The sequence below is a fragment of the Uranotaenia lowii genome, chromosome 3 (genome assembly GCF_029784155.1).
Source record: "Uranotaenia lowii strain MFRU-FL chromosome 3, ASM2978415v1, whole genome shotgun sequence".
Classification (NCBI taxonomy): domain Eukaryota; kingdom Metazoa; phylum Arthropoda; class Insecta; order Diptera; family Culicidae; genus Uranotaenia; species Uranotaenia lowii.
In genome coordinates, this window is record NC_073693.1 from 33096991 (window position 1) to 33117699 (window position 20709).

Below are 20709 nucleotides of genomic sequence, written 5' to 3' on the forward strand. Positions count from 1 at the left end.
AATAATCCTTTTCGTAATTTTCTGCATAAAAATTTTTTATTTTCATGTAAATAACGTAAGCAAACTGTTTCGAGCCTACAGAAAATTTCAAAACAACCTGTAATACACGGGAAAACCCTCTTGGAATGTACATGGAAATTCGACAGTAGTTTTCCTGAGCTATTTTGCTGTCCTGAAATTGTTCTGTAATTTTAGCTGTTGAGTTGACCGTCCCGACCACAGGAAAAATAAGATTAAATGTGTATGTCACTCGCGGGTTGCTTCCAAACGCACTACTCCCCTACTGTATTTTCTGTATTTCTGCTTAGGCATTTTTTTAGTAAATTGCAAAATATGCTAAAAATTTTCAAGAACTGATGTTATCATTCTTTAAATTTTGAGTTAACGCCAAATATACATTTTGTAGAGATTTTCTGCGGATTCCAATTAAATATGACCGTCCAAAGAACTGCGTAGTTAGTGGTAAATTTTTCAAAATATGTATTTATTTCTAAACTTAAGTTCACAGAAAAAAACTAAACTCTTTCTAAAAATCAATGTTTTTCTGAATGCAATCCAATCCAATCCGGATAATCATTTTAAAATAAAAAAATCATTTAACAAAAATGGCATCTATATTGTTCTATTTATCTCAATTTTGTAAAATTTAAATGTAACGTTTAGAATGACAAAAAATCTTGAGACTTTAAGTAATTCAATGATGGAAAGTTTGTAAAAAATCGGTTCAATAGATTCTGAGATAAAACGTGATGTATAATCTGAGATATATTTACCCTAGTTTGTATCAATATCATGTGTAACGTTACATAATTTATCGACCTTATCGGTGAAAAGATATGTCCATTTTTGTAAGAAGATTTTAAGATTATGAAATTTTATAGACAGACTAGCTGACCCGGTAAACTTCGTCTTACCATGTTTAACTTGGCGTCTCGCTTTCGTGAACATGTCCTAGTTTTTTTTACATATCCTTCTAGTCACGCTTAATTCTATCGGAATCAAACCTAAAAATTTAAACTCAATTCTACGGGTCTTAACATATGTAGGTTATCAAAACATAACCCTCAATCGATCTACATGCATCTTACAGGAAAACTTTTAATCTACTTTTCTTTGATTCAAATGCTTTGAATATTGCCGAATGGTGTCAGGTATCAGCTTCCCGTTGAAAATTTGAGTTTTTCAACACTCAACGTGACCATCAAAGTTGGCAAGCCTCATGCAGCATGCTTAAAAAATCCACTCTTTGTAGCTTGTTCCATAAATAACTTTATGTTGATAATATCTATGTTTCATTTATTAAATACCATTTAGTTGATTTCAGAATGGGGGTGCCCAATATTATGCCTAACGCAGTACTTTCAACTCCCGAGTTTCTTCGGAGAGGAGATTTTTTACTAACCATTTTCAAGCAGCTGTTTGTTCACTTTTTTCACCCTTGGCAGTGATAATTAAATAATATCCATATTTTCATCAAAACCATGTCAAAAAAAGTTCACCGTTTTATTAAATTTCAGCAAAAAATGCTAATTAAATTCCTTTGAACATTTACCCAATTAATAAAAAAAAAACGATCGGTTTTGAAAGGAGAAAAAAATATGTTTTATTGTTTTATATTCAACCAAATTACAGCAATTTTATTTGCATGTTTATCCTAATGGGCATATCTGCCAATTTAAACCATTGTTTTTTTTAAGATTCTAACTGAAAAGGTTATTTAATTTATAAAAACACTGTTTTACCATAAGACCTTCATTTACATAGGCATTTGATAATTTTGAATATCCGCTTCAGATTTAACATTCAGCATACCTTTTCTGATCATTTTGGAGAAATAATTCTTAAAAGGTATATGTTTCATGACTAAAAGGCGCATTGCCACCGTTGGTTTCACCGTGTGAAATGACAGGATTTAATATCATTATCAACACTTTCAGGTCATAATAAAAACTTATCAAAAAAAAATTCTGCTTCTACTATCAAAAAAATAATGCTTCTGGAATATCATCACAGAAAAACTTTTCAACAAATAAGCGGACCTAAAGTCTCTTCTATGTAGCCAAAATATGTTAAACATAAACACTCTTTCATGATAAGTACGTACTTGAATACTGTGTAAAAAAATAGGAACCTGTAAACAGTTTTTCGGTGAATGATTTAAAAAAAAAAGTTGAGTTTATTTGTCAGATTGTTTAATTGGGCTCAACGGTTTATAGATGAAGAAATAATGTGAACATGTATATATGAATAACGTATAAATTTTTTGTAAATGTTGAACGTTTGCACTTGATCTAGTGTATTTTTTAACTGAAAATTCTTTCATTTTTATTGATAACTTTCACATATGCTTGCAGAAAATCAAAAAGTTCTTTGCATTAGGCCTTAAAATAAACATCAATTCTATATAATCCTTTTTAAAAGACAGACTCTTGTTCAGCTCATATGTCTGTTCATCTTCAATGGATTTTGTTGTTGTTCTGTAAATTTAAAGGCACCCGAAACATTTTCAGTTAAACACATTTGTACATGTTCGAAAAATGTTTCTAGGGGTATTGGATTATAAAATTGTATGTAAATCTTCCCACTTTCTTTTTTTCAAATGTCCGCAAAGAGTCGTACCATAATTTTATATGCATCAGTACTAAGTTCATATTTTTCAGACAACAATCTCTGCAGAACTTAAAATAGTTTTGTTTTTAAATCGTTGAAATGGTATTGATTTGATTGGCAAAATATTAAACTGGGCGTCATTCATTACTATGTGCTGTACAAATGATCTAGGAATCAAGAAGAAAAAAACACATCTAGGCTTCATATCGCTACCACATGCATTGAAATTATACTTGGTTTAGAAATGCGCGCCCAAATATTTCAACTAATCAGTATGCTATGCCATCGTTACCATCCTCTCTCGACGTTTGCTTGCGACGCCTTGGACGACCATGGAGACGAAAAACAAATCGCCCGGCGCCCGAAGTAAAAAAAATCTCCAAAAATGGATGTCATGACTTTAATTTCATTCAAAAAACTACAAATTTAATTATTACGGACAATTGATCCGACTTTCTGTTATTTTTATTCGATATAAACCAATTCGCATGCCTACAGAATATTCTAAAAATAATTTCATTTCAATCGTTTGGGTAACTTCGGAGGAGTAGTACTACAAACACCGTTACAAGAGAATTTTATATAATAGATTGAAAGTTAGAAGAAATGGAAGATGGTGAAAATGAGCGGGTAAAATTCATTTACAAGCAATGATCACATACCAATTTTTTTTTCAGCACGGGCCTGAAGTGGTAGAAACAGATAGAGTTGCAACTACCATCACAAATCAGTAGGCTAAACCTGTTCGCGAACCATGCTCAGGAGAAAATAAATGCATGGTTATATCAGCCTGAAAATAAGGTTGAAGTCATTGACTGTGCTATGACATGTATTATTTTCTTTTTCTGGCAGACAACCATATTTATGACTTTTCAAGGGTATTTTTCATGTTTCTTCATTTTCGTAAACGTTTACAATCTGAATCTGAAAATTTTAAAAGCTAATTTTTTTGGTTTTTTATGACACTTTATCATTCTTCAGCACATATTTTTTTGTGATGGTCCCACAGATGCGCACATGCCCATTTCTGTCCTTATTTTGGCTAGATAGATTAAAATATATAAATTGAGTCGCATGCATGTTCTTACGAATGTTTATATTCGTGAATTTTTTTAAAGTAATTCATAATAAAATTCTTCTAGACTCTGCACCGTACTGTGCGGTAAAGTACTAATTGTAAAAATATTTGACCTAAACTTGATGTTCCAGAAAGCTTCTCATCCACCCAAAGCCGAGTGTGCATCGACATATTGTGAAGTTGTGCCCATAGGCGAATTTTATCATACCCACACTGAGCCTATACGACTCGAAACGTGATTTATTGACTGTTACTTTCTGCTCCAGTGATAGCGTGAGTGCTAAACGTTTGCTACATGCTATCCATTTCGTTGCAACGCCAAATAACTCGGCATAGATACTTTTATATTACGATCGCCAGGTGGGAACCGCAACTGGTGAAGAACCACCGAAAAATCCGCGCGAAATCGTCTCTGGGGCCTTCAAGAAACAGGTATCAAAGAAGAAAATACCGTAAAAGTTGGGTGTTACGATTTTTCGGTTTTGAACTGACTTCAACAGAGAGAATGCCCAAAATGCCCGCCGCGTACGCCTGAACCTCGGCCTAAGGCGTATGGGGAACCTAGATGCTTCATACGTACTCTCTGCCTGGTCGGTTCCGTTAAAATAACTTTGACCATAACAATAACAGTCTTATGAAAATGTTATGGATAGGAATTTGTACATTGGTCGGTCGTTCGTTGAGGCAAAAATGCGCGATACCTACTACCGAGGCAGTGCGAAAGCTCTTTGCCCATCTTTCTTTATTTCTATCCATACCAAACTTAAGCTACCTGCTATACGCCGAGAGTGTAACAAATCATTTTGTAAGCGATTAGAGCACTATTAGTGAATGAGGAAAAAGTAAGTCAGCAGCAGTTGGGTAGCGTTCAAAATGAGCATAACGTTGGGTTGTTGCTGTCATTATCATCCCCATAAATATAAGTTGCCAACGTTTAATTTTAAAATGGTTAATTGGAAAATTGTGCACTTTTGAAAGTTACGGTTTGCGAAACGTCAAATTATCGCCAGTATATGAAAATAATTTATATTTTGTATTTTAAGTTGTACATTTACTATTTTAAAAAATGAATAATGGCCTGTGTTTAGTTTCGGCAGTTGTTTGTTCCGGAGGAAATAATTTAAGCCTCAAGACAATTTTGAAGCTTATCGTTCAAAACACAAATAAATAAACTATGCACAAACATAAAAAATATTACCGCATTCAAAACTCGATTTGTTTTGAATTATACTACTCATTTGCTTAAAATTTAATCGAAACGAAATGTTGATTGAGGAAAAATCAAACCACTATTCCAAATCTAGATTGAAAAAGTAAGATTTAATCAATCTTTTTCTTTTGTCATTATTGTGTTATTTTTGTATAGCTTTTGTGTCATTTTTGTGTCATTTGTGTGCCATTTTTGTGCCATTTTTGTGTCATTTCTGTGTCATTTTTGTGTCATTTTTGTTTCATTTTTGTGTCATTTTGATGTCATTTTTGTGTCATTTTTATAGCATTTTTTTTGTGACTTTTGTGTCATTTTGGATCATTTTGAGTCATATATAATAAATGTTTTGTGTTATATTTGAGTCATTTTTTTGTGACTTTTGTATCATTTTTGTGTCATATTTGTGTCATTTTTAAGTCATTTTTGTGCAATTTTATTGTCATTTTTGTGCCACTTTTGTGCCACTTTTGTGTCATTTTTATGTCATTCTTGTGTTATTTTTGTATCAATTTTTATGCCATTTTTGTCATTTATGTGTCATGTTTGTGTCATTTTTGTGACATTTTTGTGTCATTTTTGTGTCATTTTTGTGTCATTTATGTGTCATTTTGTGTCATTTTTGTGTCATTTTTGTGTCATTTTTGAGTCATTTTTGAGTCATTTTCGAGTCATTTTTGTCATTTTTGTCATTTTCGTCATTTTTGTCATTTTTGTCATTTTTGTCATTTTTATCATTTTTGTCATTTTTGTCATTTTTGTCATTTTTGTCATTTTTGTCATTTTTGTCATTTTTGTCATTTTTGTCATTTTTGTCATTTTTGTCATTTTTGTCATTTTTGTCATTTTTGTCATTTTTGTCATTTTTGTCATTTTTGTCATTTTTGTCATTTTTGTCATTTTTGTCATTTTTGTCATTTTTGTCATTTTTGTCATTTTTGTCATTTTTGTCATTTTTGTCATTTTTGTCATTTTTGTCATTTTTGTCATTTTTGTCATTTTTGTCATTTTTGTCATTTTTGTCATTTTTGTCATTTTTGTCATTTTTGTCATTTTTGTCATTTTTGTCATTTTTGTCATTTTTGTCATTTTTGTCATTTTTGTCATTTTTGTCATTTTTGTCATTTTTGTCATTTTTGTCATTTTTGTCATTTTTGTCATTTTTGTCATTTTTGTCATTTTTGTCATTTTTGTCATTTTTGTCATTTTTGTCATTTTTGTCATTTTTGTCATTTTTGTCATTTTTGTCATTTTTGTCATTTTTGTCATTTTTGTCATTTTTGTCATTTTTGTCATTTTTGTCATTTTTGTCATTTTTGTCATTTTTGTCATTTTTGTCATTTTTGTCATTTTTGTCATTTTTGTCATTTTTGTCATTTTTGTCATTTTTGTCATTTTTGTCATTTTTGTCATTTTTGTCATTTTTGTCATTTTTGTCATTTTTGTCATTTTTGTCATTTTTGTCATTTTTGTCATTTTTGTCATTTTTGTCATTTTTGTCATTTTTGTCATTTTTGTCATTTTTGTCATTTTTGTCATTTTTGTCATTTTTGTCATTTTTGTCATTTTTGTCATTTTTGTCATTTTTGTCATTTTTGTCATTTTTGTCATTTTTGTCATTTTTGTCATTTTTGTCATTTTTGTCATTTTTGTCATTTTTGTCATTTTTGTCATTTTTGTCATTTTTGTCATTTTTGTCATTTTTGTCATTTTTGTCATTTTTGTCATTTTTGTCATTTTTGTCATTTTTGTCATTTTTGTCATTTTTGTCATTTTTGTCATTTTTGTCATTTTTGTCATTTTTGTCATTTTTGTCATTTTTGTCATTTTTGTCATTTTTGTCATTTTTGTCATTTTTGTCATTTTTGTCATTTTTGTCATTTTTGTCATTTTTGTCATTTTTGTCATTTTTGTCATTTTTGTCATTTTTGTCATTTTTGTCATTTTTGTCATTTTTGTCATTTTTGTCATTTTTGTCATTTTTGTCATTTTTGTCATTTTTGTCATTTTTGTCATTTTTGTCATTTTTGTCATTTTTGTCATTTTTGTCATTTTTGTCATTTTTGTCATTTTTGTCATTTTTGTCATTTTTGTCATTTTTGTCATTTTTGTCATTTTTGTCATTTTTGTCATTTTTGTCATTTTTGTCATTTTTGTCATTTTTGTCATTTTTGTCATTTTTGTCATTTTTGTCATTTTTGTCATTTTTGTCATTTTTGTCATTTTTGTCATTTTTGTCATTTTTGTCATTTTTGTCATTTTTGTCATTTTTGTCATTTTTGTCATTTTTGTCATTTTTGTCATTTTTGTCATTTTTGTCATTTTTGTCATTTTTGTCATTTTTGTCATTTTTGTCATTTTTGTCATTTTTGTCATTTTTGTCATTTTTGTCATTTTTGTCATTTTTGTCATTTTTGTCATTTTTGTCATTTTTGTCATTTTTGTCATTTTTGTCATTTTTGTCATTTTTGTCATTTTTGTCATTTTTGTCATTTTTGTCATTTTTGTCATTTTTGTCATTTTTGTCATTTTTGTCATTTTTGTCATTTTTGTCATTTTTGTCATTTTTGTCATTTTTGTCATTTTTGTCATTTTTGTCATTTTTGTCATTTTTGTCATTTTTGTCATTTTTGTCATTTTTGTCATTTTTGTCATTTTTGTCATTTTTGTCATTTTTGTCATTTTTGTCATTTTTGTCATTTTTGTCATTTTTGTCATTTTTGTCATTTTTGTCATTTTTGTCATTTTTGTCATTTTTGTCATTTTTGTCATTTTTGTCATTTTTGTCATTTTTGTCATTTTTGTCATTTTTGTCATTTTTGTCATTTTTGTGATGTTTGTAATTTTTGTAATTTTTGTAATTTTTTTAATTTTTTTAATTTTTGTAATTTTTGTAATTTTTGTCATTTTTGTCATTTTTGTAATTTTTGTAATTTTTATTATTTTTGTAATTTTTGTAATTTTTGTAATTTTTGTAATTTTGTAATTTTTGTAATTTTTGTAATTTTTGTAATTTTTGTTATTTTTTTAATTTTTGTAATTTTTGTAATTTTTGTAATTTTTGTAATTTTTGTAATTTTTGTAATTTTTGTAATTTTTGTAATTTTTGATATTTTTGTAATTTTTGTAATTTTTGTAATTTTTGTAATTTTTGTAATTTTTGTAATTTTTGTAATTTTTGTAATTTTTGTAATTTTTTTAATTTTTGTAATTTTTGTAATTTTTGTCATTTTTGTGATTCTTGTTATTTTTTATTTGTTTCAATTTTTGTAATTTTTTTGTTATTTTGTAATATTTAACATTTTTTACAATTTTGTCATAGTTTTCGTGGTTTTTTTTTGTTGAGATTTCTATCGAAAACTTTTTTAAATTCAAATAATATGGTTTTGTTCTATTTTCTCCATGGACTATACAGTGGTCAAAGACATTTAATAAAAAAAAATCCGCGTAAATTGGAAACTTCCGGTTAGGAAGCCAACTAGGTGCATTGATTCACCGGCCTAAGACAGCATTGGAATAGGCTAATGGTTAATCATGCACGAAAACGGCATCCGATCGATCGATTGTTTTAAACCTCAACTCACTTGCAATTTTAGGAGCGCGAAATCGAAACCGCGTGAGCCAAAAAAAAAGTCCGACCTTACCGTTTATTCTGCAAGTAATTTCACTCCGTTGAGGTCTTTCGATGCTAATCGGATGTTCGGTATAGCTCTTTCCGACCGAAAGGTCACAAGTGTCGGTACCGTACCAACTTACCCAACTTTCCTTTTCTATTTCTAGCATACCTATCTCGGCCGATGGAACGAATTCTATGCTGCTTTTTTTTGTAGGCCAGTAGTGGAACGCCTTCTAAGGAGATCACTGGTTGGTCTTGCTTTGGAAAACGAACCGAAAGTTTCATGACTGTGCCGCTAAACCAATTTGATCGGTCTGCGACAAAAAAGAGGACGTTCGTCATTTTATTTAATTTAATAGATACTAATTTATTTTCATAACTTAAAAAAAAAATTATGATAGAAGATATGATCTAATATCAAACTATTTCGATTCTGGAAAAATTATGCAAGAAAAATTACGACAAAAAATTTCGCTATCAAACCCTTAAGTTGAGTTATGTTCAGCTCTACCGGCATAGTGAATAATCAACAAAAAAAAAATTAAGAAAACTTCCCCGGAAAAACACTGTTTGGAAAACTTTTCCAGAGTCTTACCGGTATCGTGCAGCTCAATCACTTTCAAGCTTGTGGTGTAGCCGTCGTCCTAGCTCTGCCATCGCGCAATTTTGCAAGTGCCCCGTTTGTCCCCGCCAAGCCTTCAGGGCAATAATAAGCAAAGGAACAGACAGGCGTGTTTGGTGGTGTTAAAGCACCAACGCGAGGACTATTTAGCACACCACTAACGCTGGATTTTATAGATGTGCTTATCGCAAACGGTTTTCTGTACTGTACGACAAAATAGCAGCAAAAGAGGTCCAATGTTATTTATTTTAATTTTTGAGAAGAATGACTAAAATAGAAAAAAATTCGAAAATGAAAATATATGGAAACTCATTTAAAATGTTCTAGCCTCCTGGTAATGGACGCTACTGTTCTCAGCACGTTCTATAGTTCACTGATAAATCATTTCACACATTTTGCAAAATCGTTTCACACATTATCAGCAATTATGTATATGGAACTGCCAAAATAGAGTGTGATTTTCACACACCATCCAAGTTCGAAATTTACACATTATCCGAACTAGCGGATTAAGGAAAAAAATGTGTGAAATCTCAATCGTTGTGTTTGCTTTGTCTTCATCAGTTTTGTGCGAGCCAAAGAAGGAACCAACCCATCATGCAAATTCAGCTGCTAAATCGTCGTACGAATTCATATAAGAGAATTATGGCAAGTAATCCATTGTATTTTGATTGAAAACCCATATCATCTAAGTCGTAATTTCGTCATTCAGATCCTGCCTGGTATTGCTAGCAGAGGTCTGTAGGAATTGCTCCCCCGACGGAACATAAATTGAACCAGTACTTTAGGATTAAAGACGAATTTTTCCGTAAACTCAACAATTTTATTTTGTAGCGCATATCTATTCACATCAATAAAAAAAACCATTTAAATTGCTAATCTTGAGGCTTTTATTTCCAAAATATTAAAACTATCATCTCCCGCTTACCTGAGTTGAAACATAATGATATTTTCACATATTTTTCGTTTTAAACGCTTTTTGCATAATGTGTGAAACGTACACATTTGGTTTCCTTAAACGGTATTTCCCATTAATGTTCTGCAGTACCTTTCCAAATTTAATGTGTTGGTCTACTTATTTCGTTAATGTGTGAAATTTCACACATTAAAGTGTGAAATGATTTGTCAGTGTTGGTGATTTCGTGATATTGATTTGCATTTGTTTCTAAATTTTACAAAACTAGGCTTCGGAATATATAGAGCCAAAAGTTTGTAGATTGAACCAGTGGCCACTAAAATTTTGGAATCGAGGCCCCAACACTCAAACATGAACGAGCTCAGACAAAAATGAGAGTGTGTATGTGTTAGCTTTTCTTCTTCACTTTTCGCCAGTATTTTTTTGTTTTGTTATATTTGCCTAGTTTTGCTCAAAATGCCGTCGAAGAAGCAAAACTTGTTTCTCGTGCCTTCAACAACAAGGTTTTACTAAGCCAACGGGATGCTCTAAAAAAAGTTCAATTGTTCTTACCAGTACATTGGCAAGACGTTAAAAAAAGTCTGAATTAAGTGCAGAAGGGGTTTTGTTTTGGACGACGAAGGTTACTTCATCATTCGAAGACGCACAAGAGAGAGATTTCTAAGCCATGGTTCAAGCCGTCTGGTTTGGCTATCAATCAAGACACAAGTACGTCTCGGTGTTCGAGTGGTTAGCGTGCTAAGACGGTAATCGCAGGTCCACTGATGACATGGGTTCGATTTCCATCTCGGTACTGGGTGTTTAATGTTAATCTTAAGTTGTCCATGTCATTTATTCAGTCTGTAAAGCCTAAATCGGCTAAGACGGTTGTCAGCACAGAACAAAGGCGCAGGGGATGAATTTCAATATCCGTTTATTTATAGATGCTTCAAAACTAAAATTTAACAACTCAATTATAAACTTGGACTTCATGATAGTTAATATTCTACTCACTATTCAGTGACCTTCTAGGATTTATATTCTGTACCGACTGTTATCTTCGCTTTATTGCGGTTCCTGTAGGTTGTTAAATAAATGTTGGAGTAAATTTAATAATTTTACCAGATTTTAGTCATATTTACTTTAGGTCTCGATTGACTGACACGGAAGTAACAAGCTAAGTTCCCAAATCTAGACCGACAACGCAGTGCCCTAAAATGATGGTAAGTTTTAGATTTAGCTCACTCAACTCACTTCGCGTCTACAACCTAAATAATATTAAATATTAATAATCGAATTAAATCTCGGCCACTACAACTGTCTACGACCGCAATAGACCCTACTGACACCACTGATAGCCGGCAACAAACCAACCCAAAACCCACAACCAGCTGATCTTGCTCGAGCCGGTGTTTTCCACGACCGGACTAGCGAGCAACGACCTATGGTCTAAAAATAGCCAGCACCAACCAGGTTTTTTCTACCCGTGATCAACAGCCAACAAACCAAACAATACACCATCGAAGCCAACAGCAATCATCACAACCGATCATCACACACCAGATTGTTCAACCAGACCTGATCACCAGCCGGTATTGTCTTCGACGATCGCACGAGCCGGTATTGTTTCGACAACAGCAGAGATCGGTGAGAGGGAGTATTCCAGCAGATCGAGAAAACATCGCAGTCTGTTCTACAGAGGCTGAAGGCAAAACTCACCACTCGAACCAGTCGAGTTGAGCCTGCCAACCACTTCGGATCTCTAATTGAAAATCGTTATGTGTTAGACTAAGTTAAAATACAATAAGTAGTAAAAGTTCAGTTTTATTTTTTCGTTACACCCATAGAAGAGGTTGCAAAAATCCAATGCCTATTTAGCAAATCTCTGTGCCGATAATGCGCTGAAATGTGCACTGTGCCGAAGATGATATGTTTGAAAAACCGTAACTGGCATAAGGACTCGGCTCCCAACAAAAATGATGCATGACCACTACATTCAAGCAAAACAAGAAAAACATTTTATGGGATTTCCTTCCTATTGGATAATTCATCCCAGAAACAAGAAAATAAAAATATAGACTACAGCGCCCGTAGGGAGAGTCGAACTCAAATCACCAATTATATCGTCTTGCAAGTCCGACATCCTAACCAGTGTGCTATTTGAGCTTCATGTAGGACGAGGGATATTTGTCATAGGCTTTCTGCCAACGCACAATCGCACAACGGCGGCTTCCCGGCGTTTGGTCGCCTTTCAAGGTAGTCCTTTGTCTTGCGATGGTAACGGCAAAGGGAACGGGAGTGAAGGAACGGGAAACCCATTGAATGAGAACTGTGCTTTGCTTACTGCCTGCTATTACATACACACGCTACATATACACAGCTGCTAAAGCCGGGCAGCTTGGCCGGTGCTTGTTTGCCGGTGAATTGAAAGAATGTTTTTGTTGTTGCTTTTGCTACATACACACGCACAGCTTAGCCGTGGTTGTTTGCCGGTAGATTGAATTGAAGCAATGTTTTTTTGTTGCTTTTACTGCATACACACGCACAGCTTGGCCGTGGTAGTTTGCCGGTGGATTGAAGGGATTGAATTAGAAGGATGTTTTTGTTGTTGCTTTGGCTACATTCACACGCACAGTGCTCGGTTCGCTGGCTGCCTGGTGTTGGCCGGTATTTATTTCCATCCTTCTTCGTCTTGTGATGCGATAGGGAGGGACGTGAAAGCGTTTTTATTTTGTTTCTTTCAGACATACGCAATTCGGTTAACTTGTGAGATTAATGCCGGTGGGAGCAAATCGAATCAGCACCGATCGCGTTATCTTCTTGTACCAATGATGCTATGTAATTGACTACACGCCATTGGCACAGAGGCTGAATTTTGGGTGTACTCGTTAGTTATTACTTTCTGCACATGATGGCGTGCTTGATGTGTCGCCTTGTTTTTAGAAGAATGAGGTATATTGGTTTACCTCAAAGGCTAAAGGCTTAATTCTAGGGGAGATAAGGGCATAACGAGCACCCGGGGCATAATGAGCACTCCTTATTTCTACATAAGTACGTATTTTCTTAAACAAATTTTCATAAGGACTTGTTTCGTATTACCTATAGTATTAATTTTTCACCAAATAAGAAATATCCTTTTCATATTTACAGAAATATTAAATAACAATAAATATTATAATTTTTTAGCACCACCAAATAAGCTTTTATCACCTTTAAATCATCTTGATCTGAAATGTAAGCACTGCAACATGATCTACACATTGTTTCTCAATTTTCAGCATCATAAAATTTTTGATTTTTCACTTTAATCAATTTTAAAACGCTTTTTTACTTTGATTTGTTCACTAGAGGCGAACAGAGCACTTTCAATGAAGGCATAATGAGCATTTTCTGCCGTATAATCTAGCAGCGAATTCAACTCGATGAAGTAAACTGAATAATAGAGCTACAGCTTGACTTGTTCCGTCTGTCGATTTGGCCTATTGATAAGGTGTCGGAGAGGTAATCAGTAGACTCGAGTTCGATTCCTGTTCGAGTGGATTTTTTTTTGCACATACCATTCATGATTTTTTTTGTTATTGTTCATTATACGGCTAATAGCATCAAAGCATCATCCGTCATACAAAACACCAAAAACATAATGTGTTCATTCTTTGAAATCTACAAACAGACCTAGATTATTTTGTTATTGCTTTGTTTGATGAATCTACGCCTCACCGTTTAGTGCAATCATGATCAATGAAAAATCATGATAAATGAAAAAAAAAATCACCTCGACCAGGAATCGAACTCGAGCCTACTGATTACCTCTCCGACATCTTTCTTCCCCTCTCTATCGATCAGTTATTTTCTGAGTTACTATCGGTTACCATCAAACAATCATCATTCGCTCTTGATGAAAACATTGCGCGAAGACGGCGTCGTATCATTCGGCGCCGTCTCGACGCGCTGACGATCATGCTTCACCACGAATGCTTCATGAAGCAAAATGATTCAATTCTAGGTGCCCAAAAACTAAATCTAGACAAATATTGGCTTATTTTCCTCTCAAGTTGTGTCAATTGTCAATTGTCAGTCGTTATTTCGGGAATTGTCCTCCTAGTAGCATTCTTCCTTAACGGTCCAAGTCTGGGCATGAATCAACAACATCTTCATCAACTCGCGCCGAATCAACTCGCTAACGAATTGATTCTGTTGCGAAGTGAATGATTGCTGGAGTAAACAATGACTGAAAATCTGGAGGAGAAAATCAACAAGAAATCCTAGGCAACAGAAACAGAACGAAAAATCATCGTACATTGTTCACTAAGACGACGTTCTTCTGTTGCATGTTTTAATTCGTTCGTGGGTAAATGCTAAACAGCGTCGTTACTGTGGTTGCATCGGTAACGATTTGAAATTTTGAAGTAAACGAAGCGATTTTCAGTAACCCTGGTTGTCGGATCTGGAATGTTTCGATAGCTCTTTGTTTTAGAACGCTTCCTCTATCAGTGGTGAAATTTCATTACGATTCGTTTTGTTGAAAAAAAAGTTATACGTGATGAAAGCCGCGAGACGAAAATTAATTTTGGGCACCCACGTCAAATACCCGACGTGGTCGGGTTCTAAAATCGTGAAATCGTTGAAAATGGTCAAATCGGCTATATGGAGCGTTCTCAAACGTTTCCGTGAGATGTTTCCGGCAGGTTCATACCAAGCGTCATGTCATGGTGGAACTAAGGATCGGAAATTGCATTTGAAGGTGTTGAGAACGATCAAGGCAAACCCAGGGCAGTCGGACTACGACATCGCCAAGAAATTCAATGCCGACCGGTGCACCGTTAGAAGGATTCGTCTGCGCGAAGAAGTACGGTCTTATCGGGCTAGTAAGAAACCAAACCGGACATTGAAGCAGAATGTAGTAGCCAAAGGACGTGCCCGGAACTAAAGGGTGTCCTCGACGAAATTGCCACACTATGAAACTGCTCTAACTTAACGGTGTCGCGAGTGATTAAGCGGTTCGACGAACCAAAAATCACAACCGCGTAGTTGGGGCCTTCAACCAAAACCCGAACGCCTCAGTTCGGGATGTGGCTGAGAAGCTGCACCTAAGCCGAAGTTTTGTCCAGAAGGCCAAAACTAAGGCTGGGCTTTGAACGTTCAAGAAACAAAAGGTCCCTTATCGCGACGTGAAGCAGAACAAGTCCACCTAAACCCGTACCAGGAAGTTGTACCTCAATATGCTGACGAAAGTTGAATGCTGCATCATGGACGACGAAACATATGTGAAGGCCGACTTCGAACAGATGTAACCAGCATAACCTGTGCTGCCTAGTTTAGTAGGGATCTTTGATAAAAGCGCGTACTATGCTAGGAAGCGCCTTAGTGAGCAACGAAAGAATTCCCACCTTTATTTCCTTATCTTGGCTTACAATTATGGCCACTAGCACTTCCCCTAGGAATATTGGGTTGTCCTACCTTGTGGTTGCTTCTTACAGGCGGGATCAGCCAAGGCATGGGCCTCGGAATGTCTTGTCCAAGACGACGGGTGCCGGAAGGACTCTTGAATATTGGTCCCAGGTAAGGTCAACGGTCTCTGCTGGCACTGCTTGCACGGCTTGTCCACCTATGGACGTCTAGGCCGACGATCGTTGCGGGCTGCCTGGTTGCACTACTCCAATTCCGAACACCACGAGGGGGGAATTCTGGTGCAGATGATCGGCTCCCGCGTTTAAGGTACGGGCGGTCTAAGAGCCAGGCCAGGCACAGCACGGATCCCAAGGCGTTCAGCAAATTTGACGGATGCTGGTAATGCGGCCAAACCGGTTAAAGCCCTAGAACGGCCAGCATGGGTAGACGGATGCTGACAAGGCGGTGGGCTGGAATCAAGCCTACAATGGCCAGCACGGGTTGGCGGACGCTGGCAAGGCGGCGGGATGGTTTTCTAAGCCAACAATTCGGGGTCCTGTAGGAACATGATGGGAGAAAGGATTGCACCAGCGTTAAATTCTTGCCTTTTTCGGGGTGGAGTCGGATTGCTACCTGGACGTTCGAACGCTCTTCATGACTGCTAAATGGCGTTCACAGGATTGTGTGGCTTCGTCGAGATCTTCCATCCAAATGAAGCGGATCTTGCATGTGGTCTTTGACCCCGATCTCAGGTCAAAGGCTTTGTGGTACATCCATGGATTCCTCCCATCATGCCCTCTTGTCATTCTTGGTAATGGTGCTACCAAGAAGTACAGCACCATCTATCCGCCAAATACGCTCTCGTTGACCTAATCGCGCTGGTTGTTGGTGCGCTAGGAAATGTCAGGTGGTCCTCCTTCGTTGCTCACTAAGGCGCTTCCTAGCATAGTACGCGCTTTTATCAAAGATCCCTACTAAACTAGGCAGCACAGGTTATGCTGGTTACACAGATCCCCGGCAACCTGTTTTTCACGGCCAAGGATAAGTTCAGTGTTCCGGAGCATGTCCGCACTCAGAAGAAGTCCAAATTTGCGAATAAATTCCTGGTTTGGCAAGCCAGGGATGCGGAGTGCACCTTTCGTGACCCAGGACACGATGAACGGACCAAGGTGTACATGAAAGAGTGCCTCCAGAAGCGGCTGCTTCCTTTCCTGAAGGCCCATAACGTCACAACAATCTTCTGGCCTCATGCCACTACACCAAGGACGTGCTGAAGTGCTATGTGGAGAATAAGGTCAATTTCGTGCCGAAAATGTTCAAAAATTTTGTTTGCGTTGAAGTCTCTTTGTTTTGCTGCCAGACGTGCTGAGAACAGTAGCGTCCATTACCAGGGAGCTCAATTGAGCCTTTTGGTGTGGGATAGTGTGGTGGGCCGCTACAAAAAAAATGGTAAAATGAAGTTTAATAGTTATTTTCAATCCCTGAAAATTTTATGGCAGTCGGATGGAAACTCGAATTTTGCGAATCAATTTCCTTTATACAACAAGGTTGTAACGAAGAACGACGGATGCATCCTCATGGATGACGAAACGTACGTGAAGATGGATGGCCAAAAATTTCATTAAGCCACTTATCGGGGTGATGTCCCCGGCAAGCTCAAATTTGTTTTTGCCGATAAGTTTGTAAGAAAGTGTAAGAAAGATCTGGCAAGGTATTTGCAACTGCGGACGGAAAATCTCGGTTTTTGTGAAAAACAAGACCTTGGACTCCAAGATGTACAAGGAGGAGTGCCTGAGAAAACATATTATTTATTAGACCTACATTAGATCTCACAAAGGACCAGTACATTTTTTGCCAGATTTGGCAAGCTGCCACTACAGCAAAGAGGTATTACAGTGGTATCGGGACAACGGGGTGGATTTTGGCCAATTTTATGAATCTAGCTATATCGCATCGATAAGGTACAGTTTAGGTCATAGAGACCCTGACCGCATATGAAGGTTAAAAATATTCTATTCTATTCTTTATGTTTATTTATACAGGATTTTAACCAACATGGTCATTCATCCTCTTAGGAGAATTATAAAATTTACTTTTAAAAATATTCGTGATCAAGGATTCCACAACGATGCTTGGTTTGATTACAAGCATTTCTGAGAGTGGCTTTTACCACAAAAAAATTAGAACAATCTAACCTTTTTATCAGTTCCCAAGTCGGTAATGATGGATTTCGGAAGATATTGTGCACAAATATTTGTACAATGTCCCTTTGCATCGTCAATATCTCAGAAACACGTTAAAATAAAAAATGGAAAAATGTTCCTCTAAAAAAAAATTTAAAAAATCAACCCAAAACATTTCAAATGTCAGTCATAAATCAAAGAATTTTATTAAAAGTTATTGAAAACCTCTCCAAAAATTATGAAATGATGAGTTAAAAATTATCAAAAATTCAGTATTTTATTCAGTTTAAAATTATGCATCATACATTTCTAAATTTGTGTTCAATTCATTGTCATAAATTTTTCCGCACAGTGTGTTAGTACCTGGACCAACCATGGCAAATGCATTTCCACCTCCGCACAGACAAGTGTTCGTGGTCGTAAAGCGAATATCTACGGGGTCATAACAATCGCGATTATTGGCCTACCACCTACATTGAACGGAACACCTTCCTCCCAGAGCTTTATCCTTACGTTGTGTAGAACAGGACAACCCGCCACTTTTCGCGTCTGTTGCTTCGCGAGTTTCAATCGTGGTGTGCTATTTTCGCATATCACCAGGCGCCTAGCTTGAATCGTTGATTCGCGGGTGGGCATAAGCCTGAAGCTTGTTGACAATTAAAAGTGAGAATTATTTGCGAAAGGAATATTCCACCAGTCTTTCGCGACACCTCAAAACAGTCAGTTCAAATGCCCAGAATGGCTTCGTGGGGACCGATAAAAATTAGCACCACATCGTAAGTAATCCTTGAGTGGGAATTTATTCTAAGACTTTCATTATGTAACCGTCTTCTTTTGGCGAAGATCAAAATTCCAGCGAAAAGCTAGCCAACTCAATGCCGAGGATCCGAACAGCTCCAGTGGGTTATCGTTCACCGAAACCCTGATGGAGGCACTGGCGAAGCGCAAGAATCGCTTCAAAGAGATAACGGAAGAGTTGAATCAACGCATCAACAAGGAGGAACAGGAAGGAACGTACGTCAAATCACCGATCAACGAGGAAACGATTCGCAGCATCATGCAGCGGGTCATCGAGCGGCAGTTCAAAGCCGATGGCGAGGGCGAAAAGTACGTCTACGATCCGGCCAACAATCTCAAGATGAGTGAAACGTTAGCCAAGCAGATCCGGGATCGGATCAAGAATCTGCAGTATCCGAGGTTTGTTGAAAATTTAGTTGGTAAAATGTATGATTGAATTGTAAAAGTTTATTTCTACTCAGATATCGAGTCGTCAGTTTTGTGACCGTGGTGGAAAAGAAGCAACAGGGGCTGTCCTACAAAATGAAGTACATTTTGGATCCCAATTTGGATAATTTCGTTCGATTCTACTATGAAACGTCTCATCTGTGCATCGTGGCAACAGCTATTTTGATTCATAAAGATTAGCTACGCATCATGTGATCCTCAAAATAGAATAAAAGTGTTATGTTTTGTGCAATGTGTCAAATGTTATTCAATTAATGCTTCAATTAATGTAGGCAATGCAACTCTCTGGAGCCACTTTTAAAACGAATCCGTTCCGAACCCGAACACGCCAAGACATGAAATGTTTTTAATCAGTAAAAAAGTCCCAACATGAAAATAATTTGTCAACACAGATTAATTAACTGGTTTCCAATTTGAAATTGCGTAACGAAGGCATCCTTAAGACAAACTGCTAGTGCAATCAATAGGTAAAAGTTCAGAATTTATCAGTCAAAAGTTAATATTTCTTCGTCCAATGTATACGAATTCAAATTAGACCCACATATTCCGTTTCATAATTTGTTTTTTTTATAATGTTCATTTTTTATATAAGATACACCGTGGAGTGGAGTCCATAAGTGTGGACGATGGCTATTAAAACAATACTGTGCACAATTTTTTTCAAAGTTTTATCGCAGAATGCTAAATTTACTATCCAATAACCATAGAAGACATACGATTCCAACAACAGCGGATGTTTACAGCGACTTTTTGTTAATTTTCTATTTTTAACAACGATGTCGAGTTGATGTGCATCTTTTTCAATTGCAAATTTCACGTAAACCAGCTAGCTCTTGACGAAAACTCTACATTGAAACAATCCTTACATTCGAAAAAAACATATTTTGTCCCCAAACCCTGCATGGGGTAAGTGTGGACGGCTTTATACTGTCTTGAAGTTTACATATTTTTTCAATTTTCTCTCCTTCATCCAATACAATTTAGCTACATTTAGCATTAGGATCATGAAAAGTTGTGTAAAATACTTGTGTGTTCTGGAATAAGTAGGATATTTTCGATAAAAACGGATCTCGTGTGTTGCAACATAAATTACACACAATAATCATTGAAAAATGCCTTACTAATAGTAAAACGCATTTATTTAAATTTTGGACGGTTCGAGCAATAAAGAAACGTACTCAACCAAGAAAACACAAATTTGTTGAAAATTTCCTGCGGAATCAAAGGAAAATCTACCGTCCACACTAAACCCATAAAGCGGGATAAGTGAAGACACAAGCAGTAATAAGTATCATTTTTAAGAAATATTTTTGTATTTACTTAAATTAGCAAATAATAAGCTTATTCTTTGTAACCACAAACATAAACATTTTGAGGTTCAATTCAGATTTATTTTCTACTCTTGAAAACTCGATTAAAATTAAAGATTTTAGTATGAAACTTTATCATTTTCATGAAAACAATACAATATATTTTCAGACGAATTTGAACTAGGAGATAATGTACGAGTTCTCTCAACAACAAAAATTTTGAATTAATTCTTAATTCTTTTGATTTGTGGTTCAAAACTGACTATGATTGAATTTAAAAAAAAATTTAAGTTGGAACCCTGAATCAAAATGATGAAACTACGAACTCCTGCAAACTGAATTCCGAATTTGAAAACGATTCTTCAATCTAAGTTCCAAATAATAACTACTAAATATTAATTACTAACCAAAAATCGTAATAAAACCCTTAAGCCTAAATCGCTTATTTGAATTTTGAATTTTTAGATTTCAATCTGAATGTTTTCCTCAGTTATGTATTCGAAATTCAACTTCAACTTCAACAATTCAATTTAAATAAAATTTGCGATAATGTCA

General features: G+C 35.4%; 1 protein-coding gene across 1 annotated transcript; it reads left to right on the forward strand.

Annotated features, from left to right (window-relative positions):
• The first annotated feature begins 18148 nt into the window (after positions 1-18148).
• On the forward strand, positions 18149-19056 carry LOC129757999 (dynein light chain Tctex-type protein 2B-like). Its single transcript, XM_055755418.1, has 3 exons — positions 18149-18375; positions 18443-18796; positions 18859-19056. Exons 1-3 carry the CDS (start codon positions 18329-18331, stop codon positions 19022-19024), a joined length of 567 nt encoding a protein of 188 aa, XP_055611393.1. The 5' UTR covers positions 18149-18328; the 3' UTR covers positions 19025-19056.
• Positions 19057-20709: the final 1653 nt, after the last annotated feature.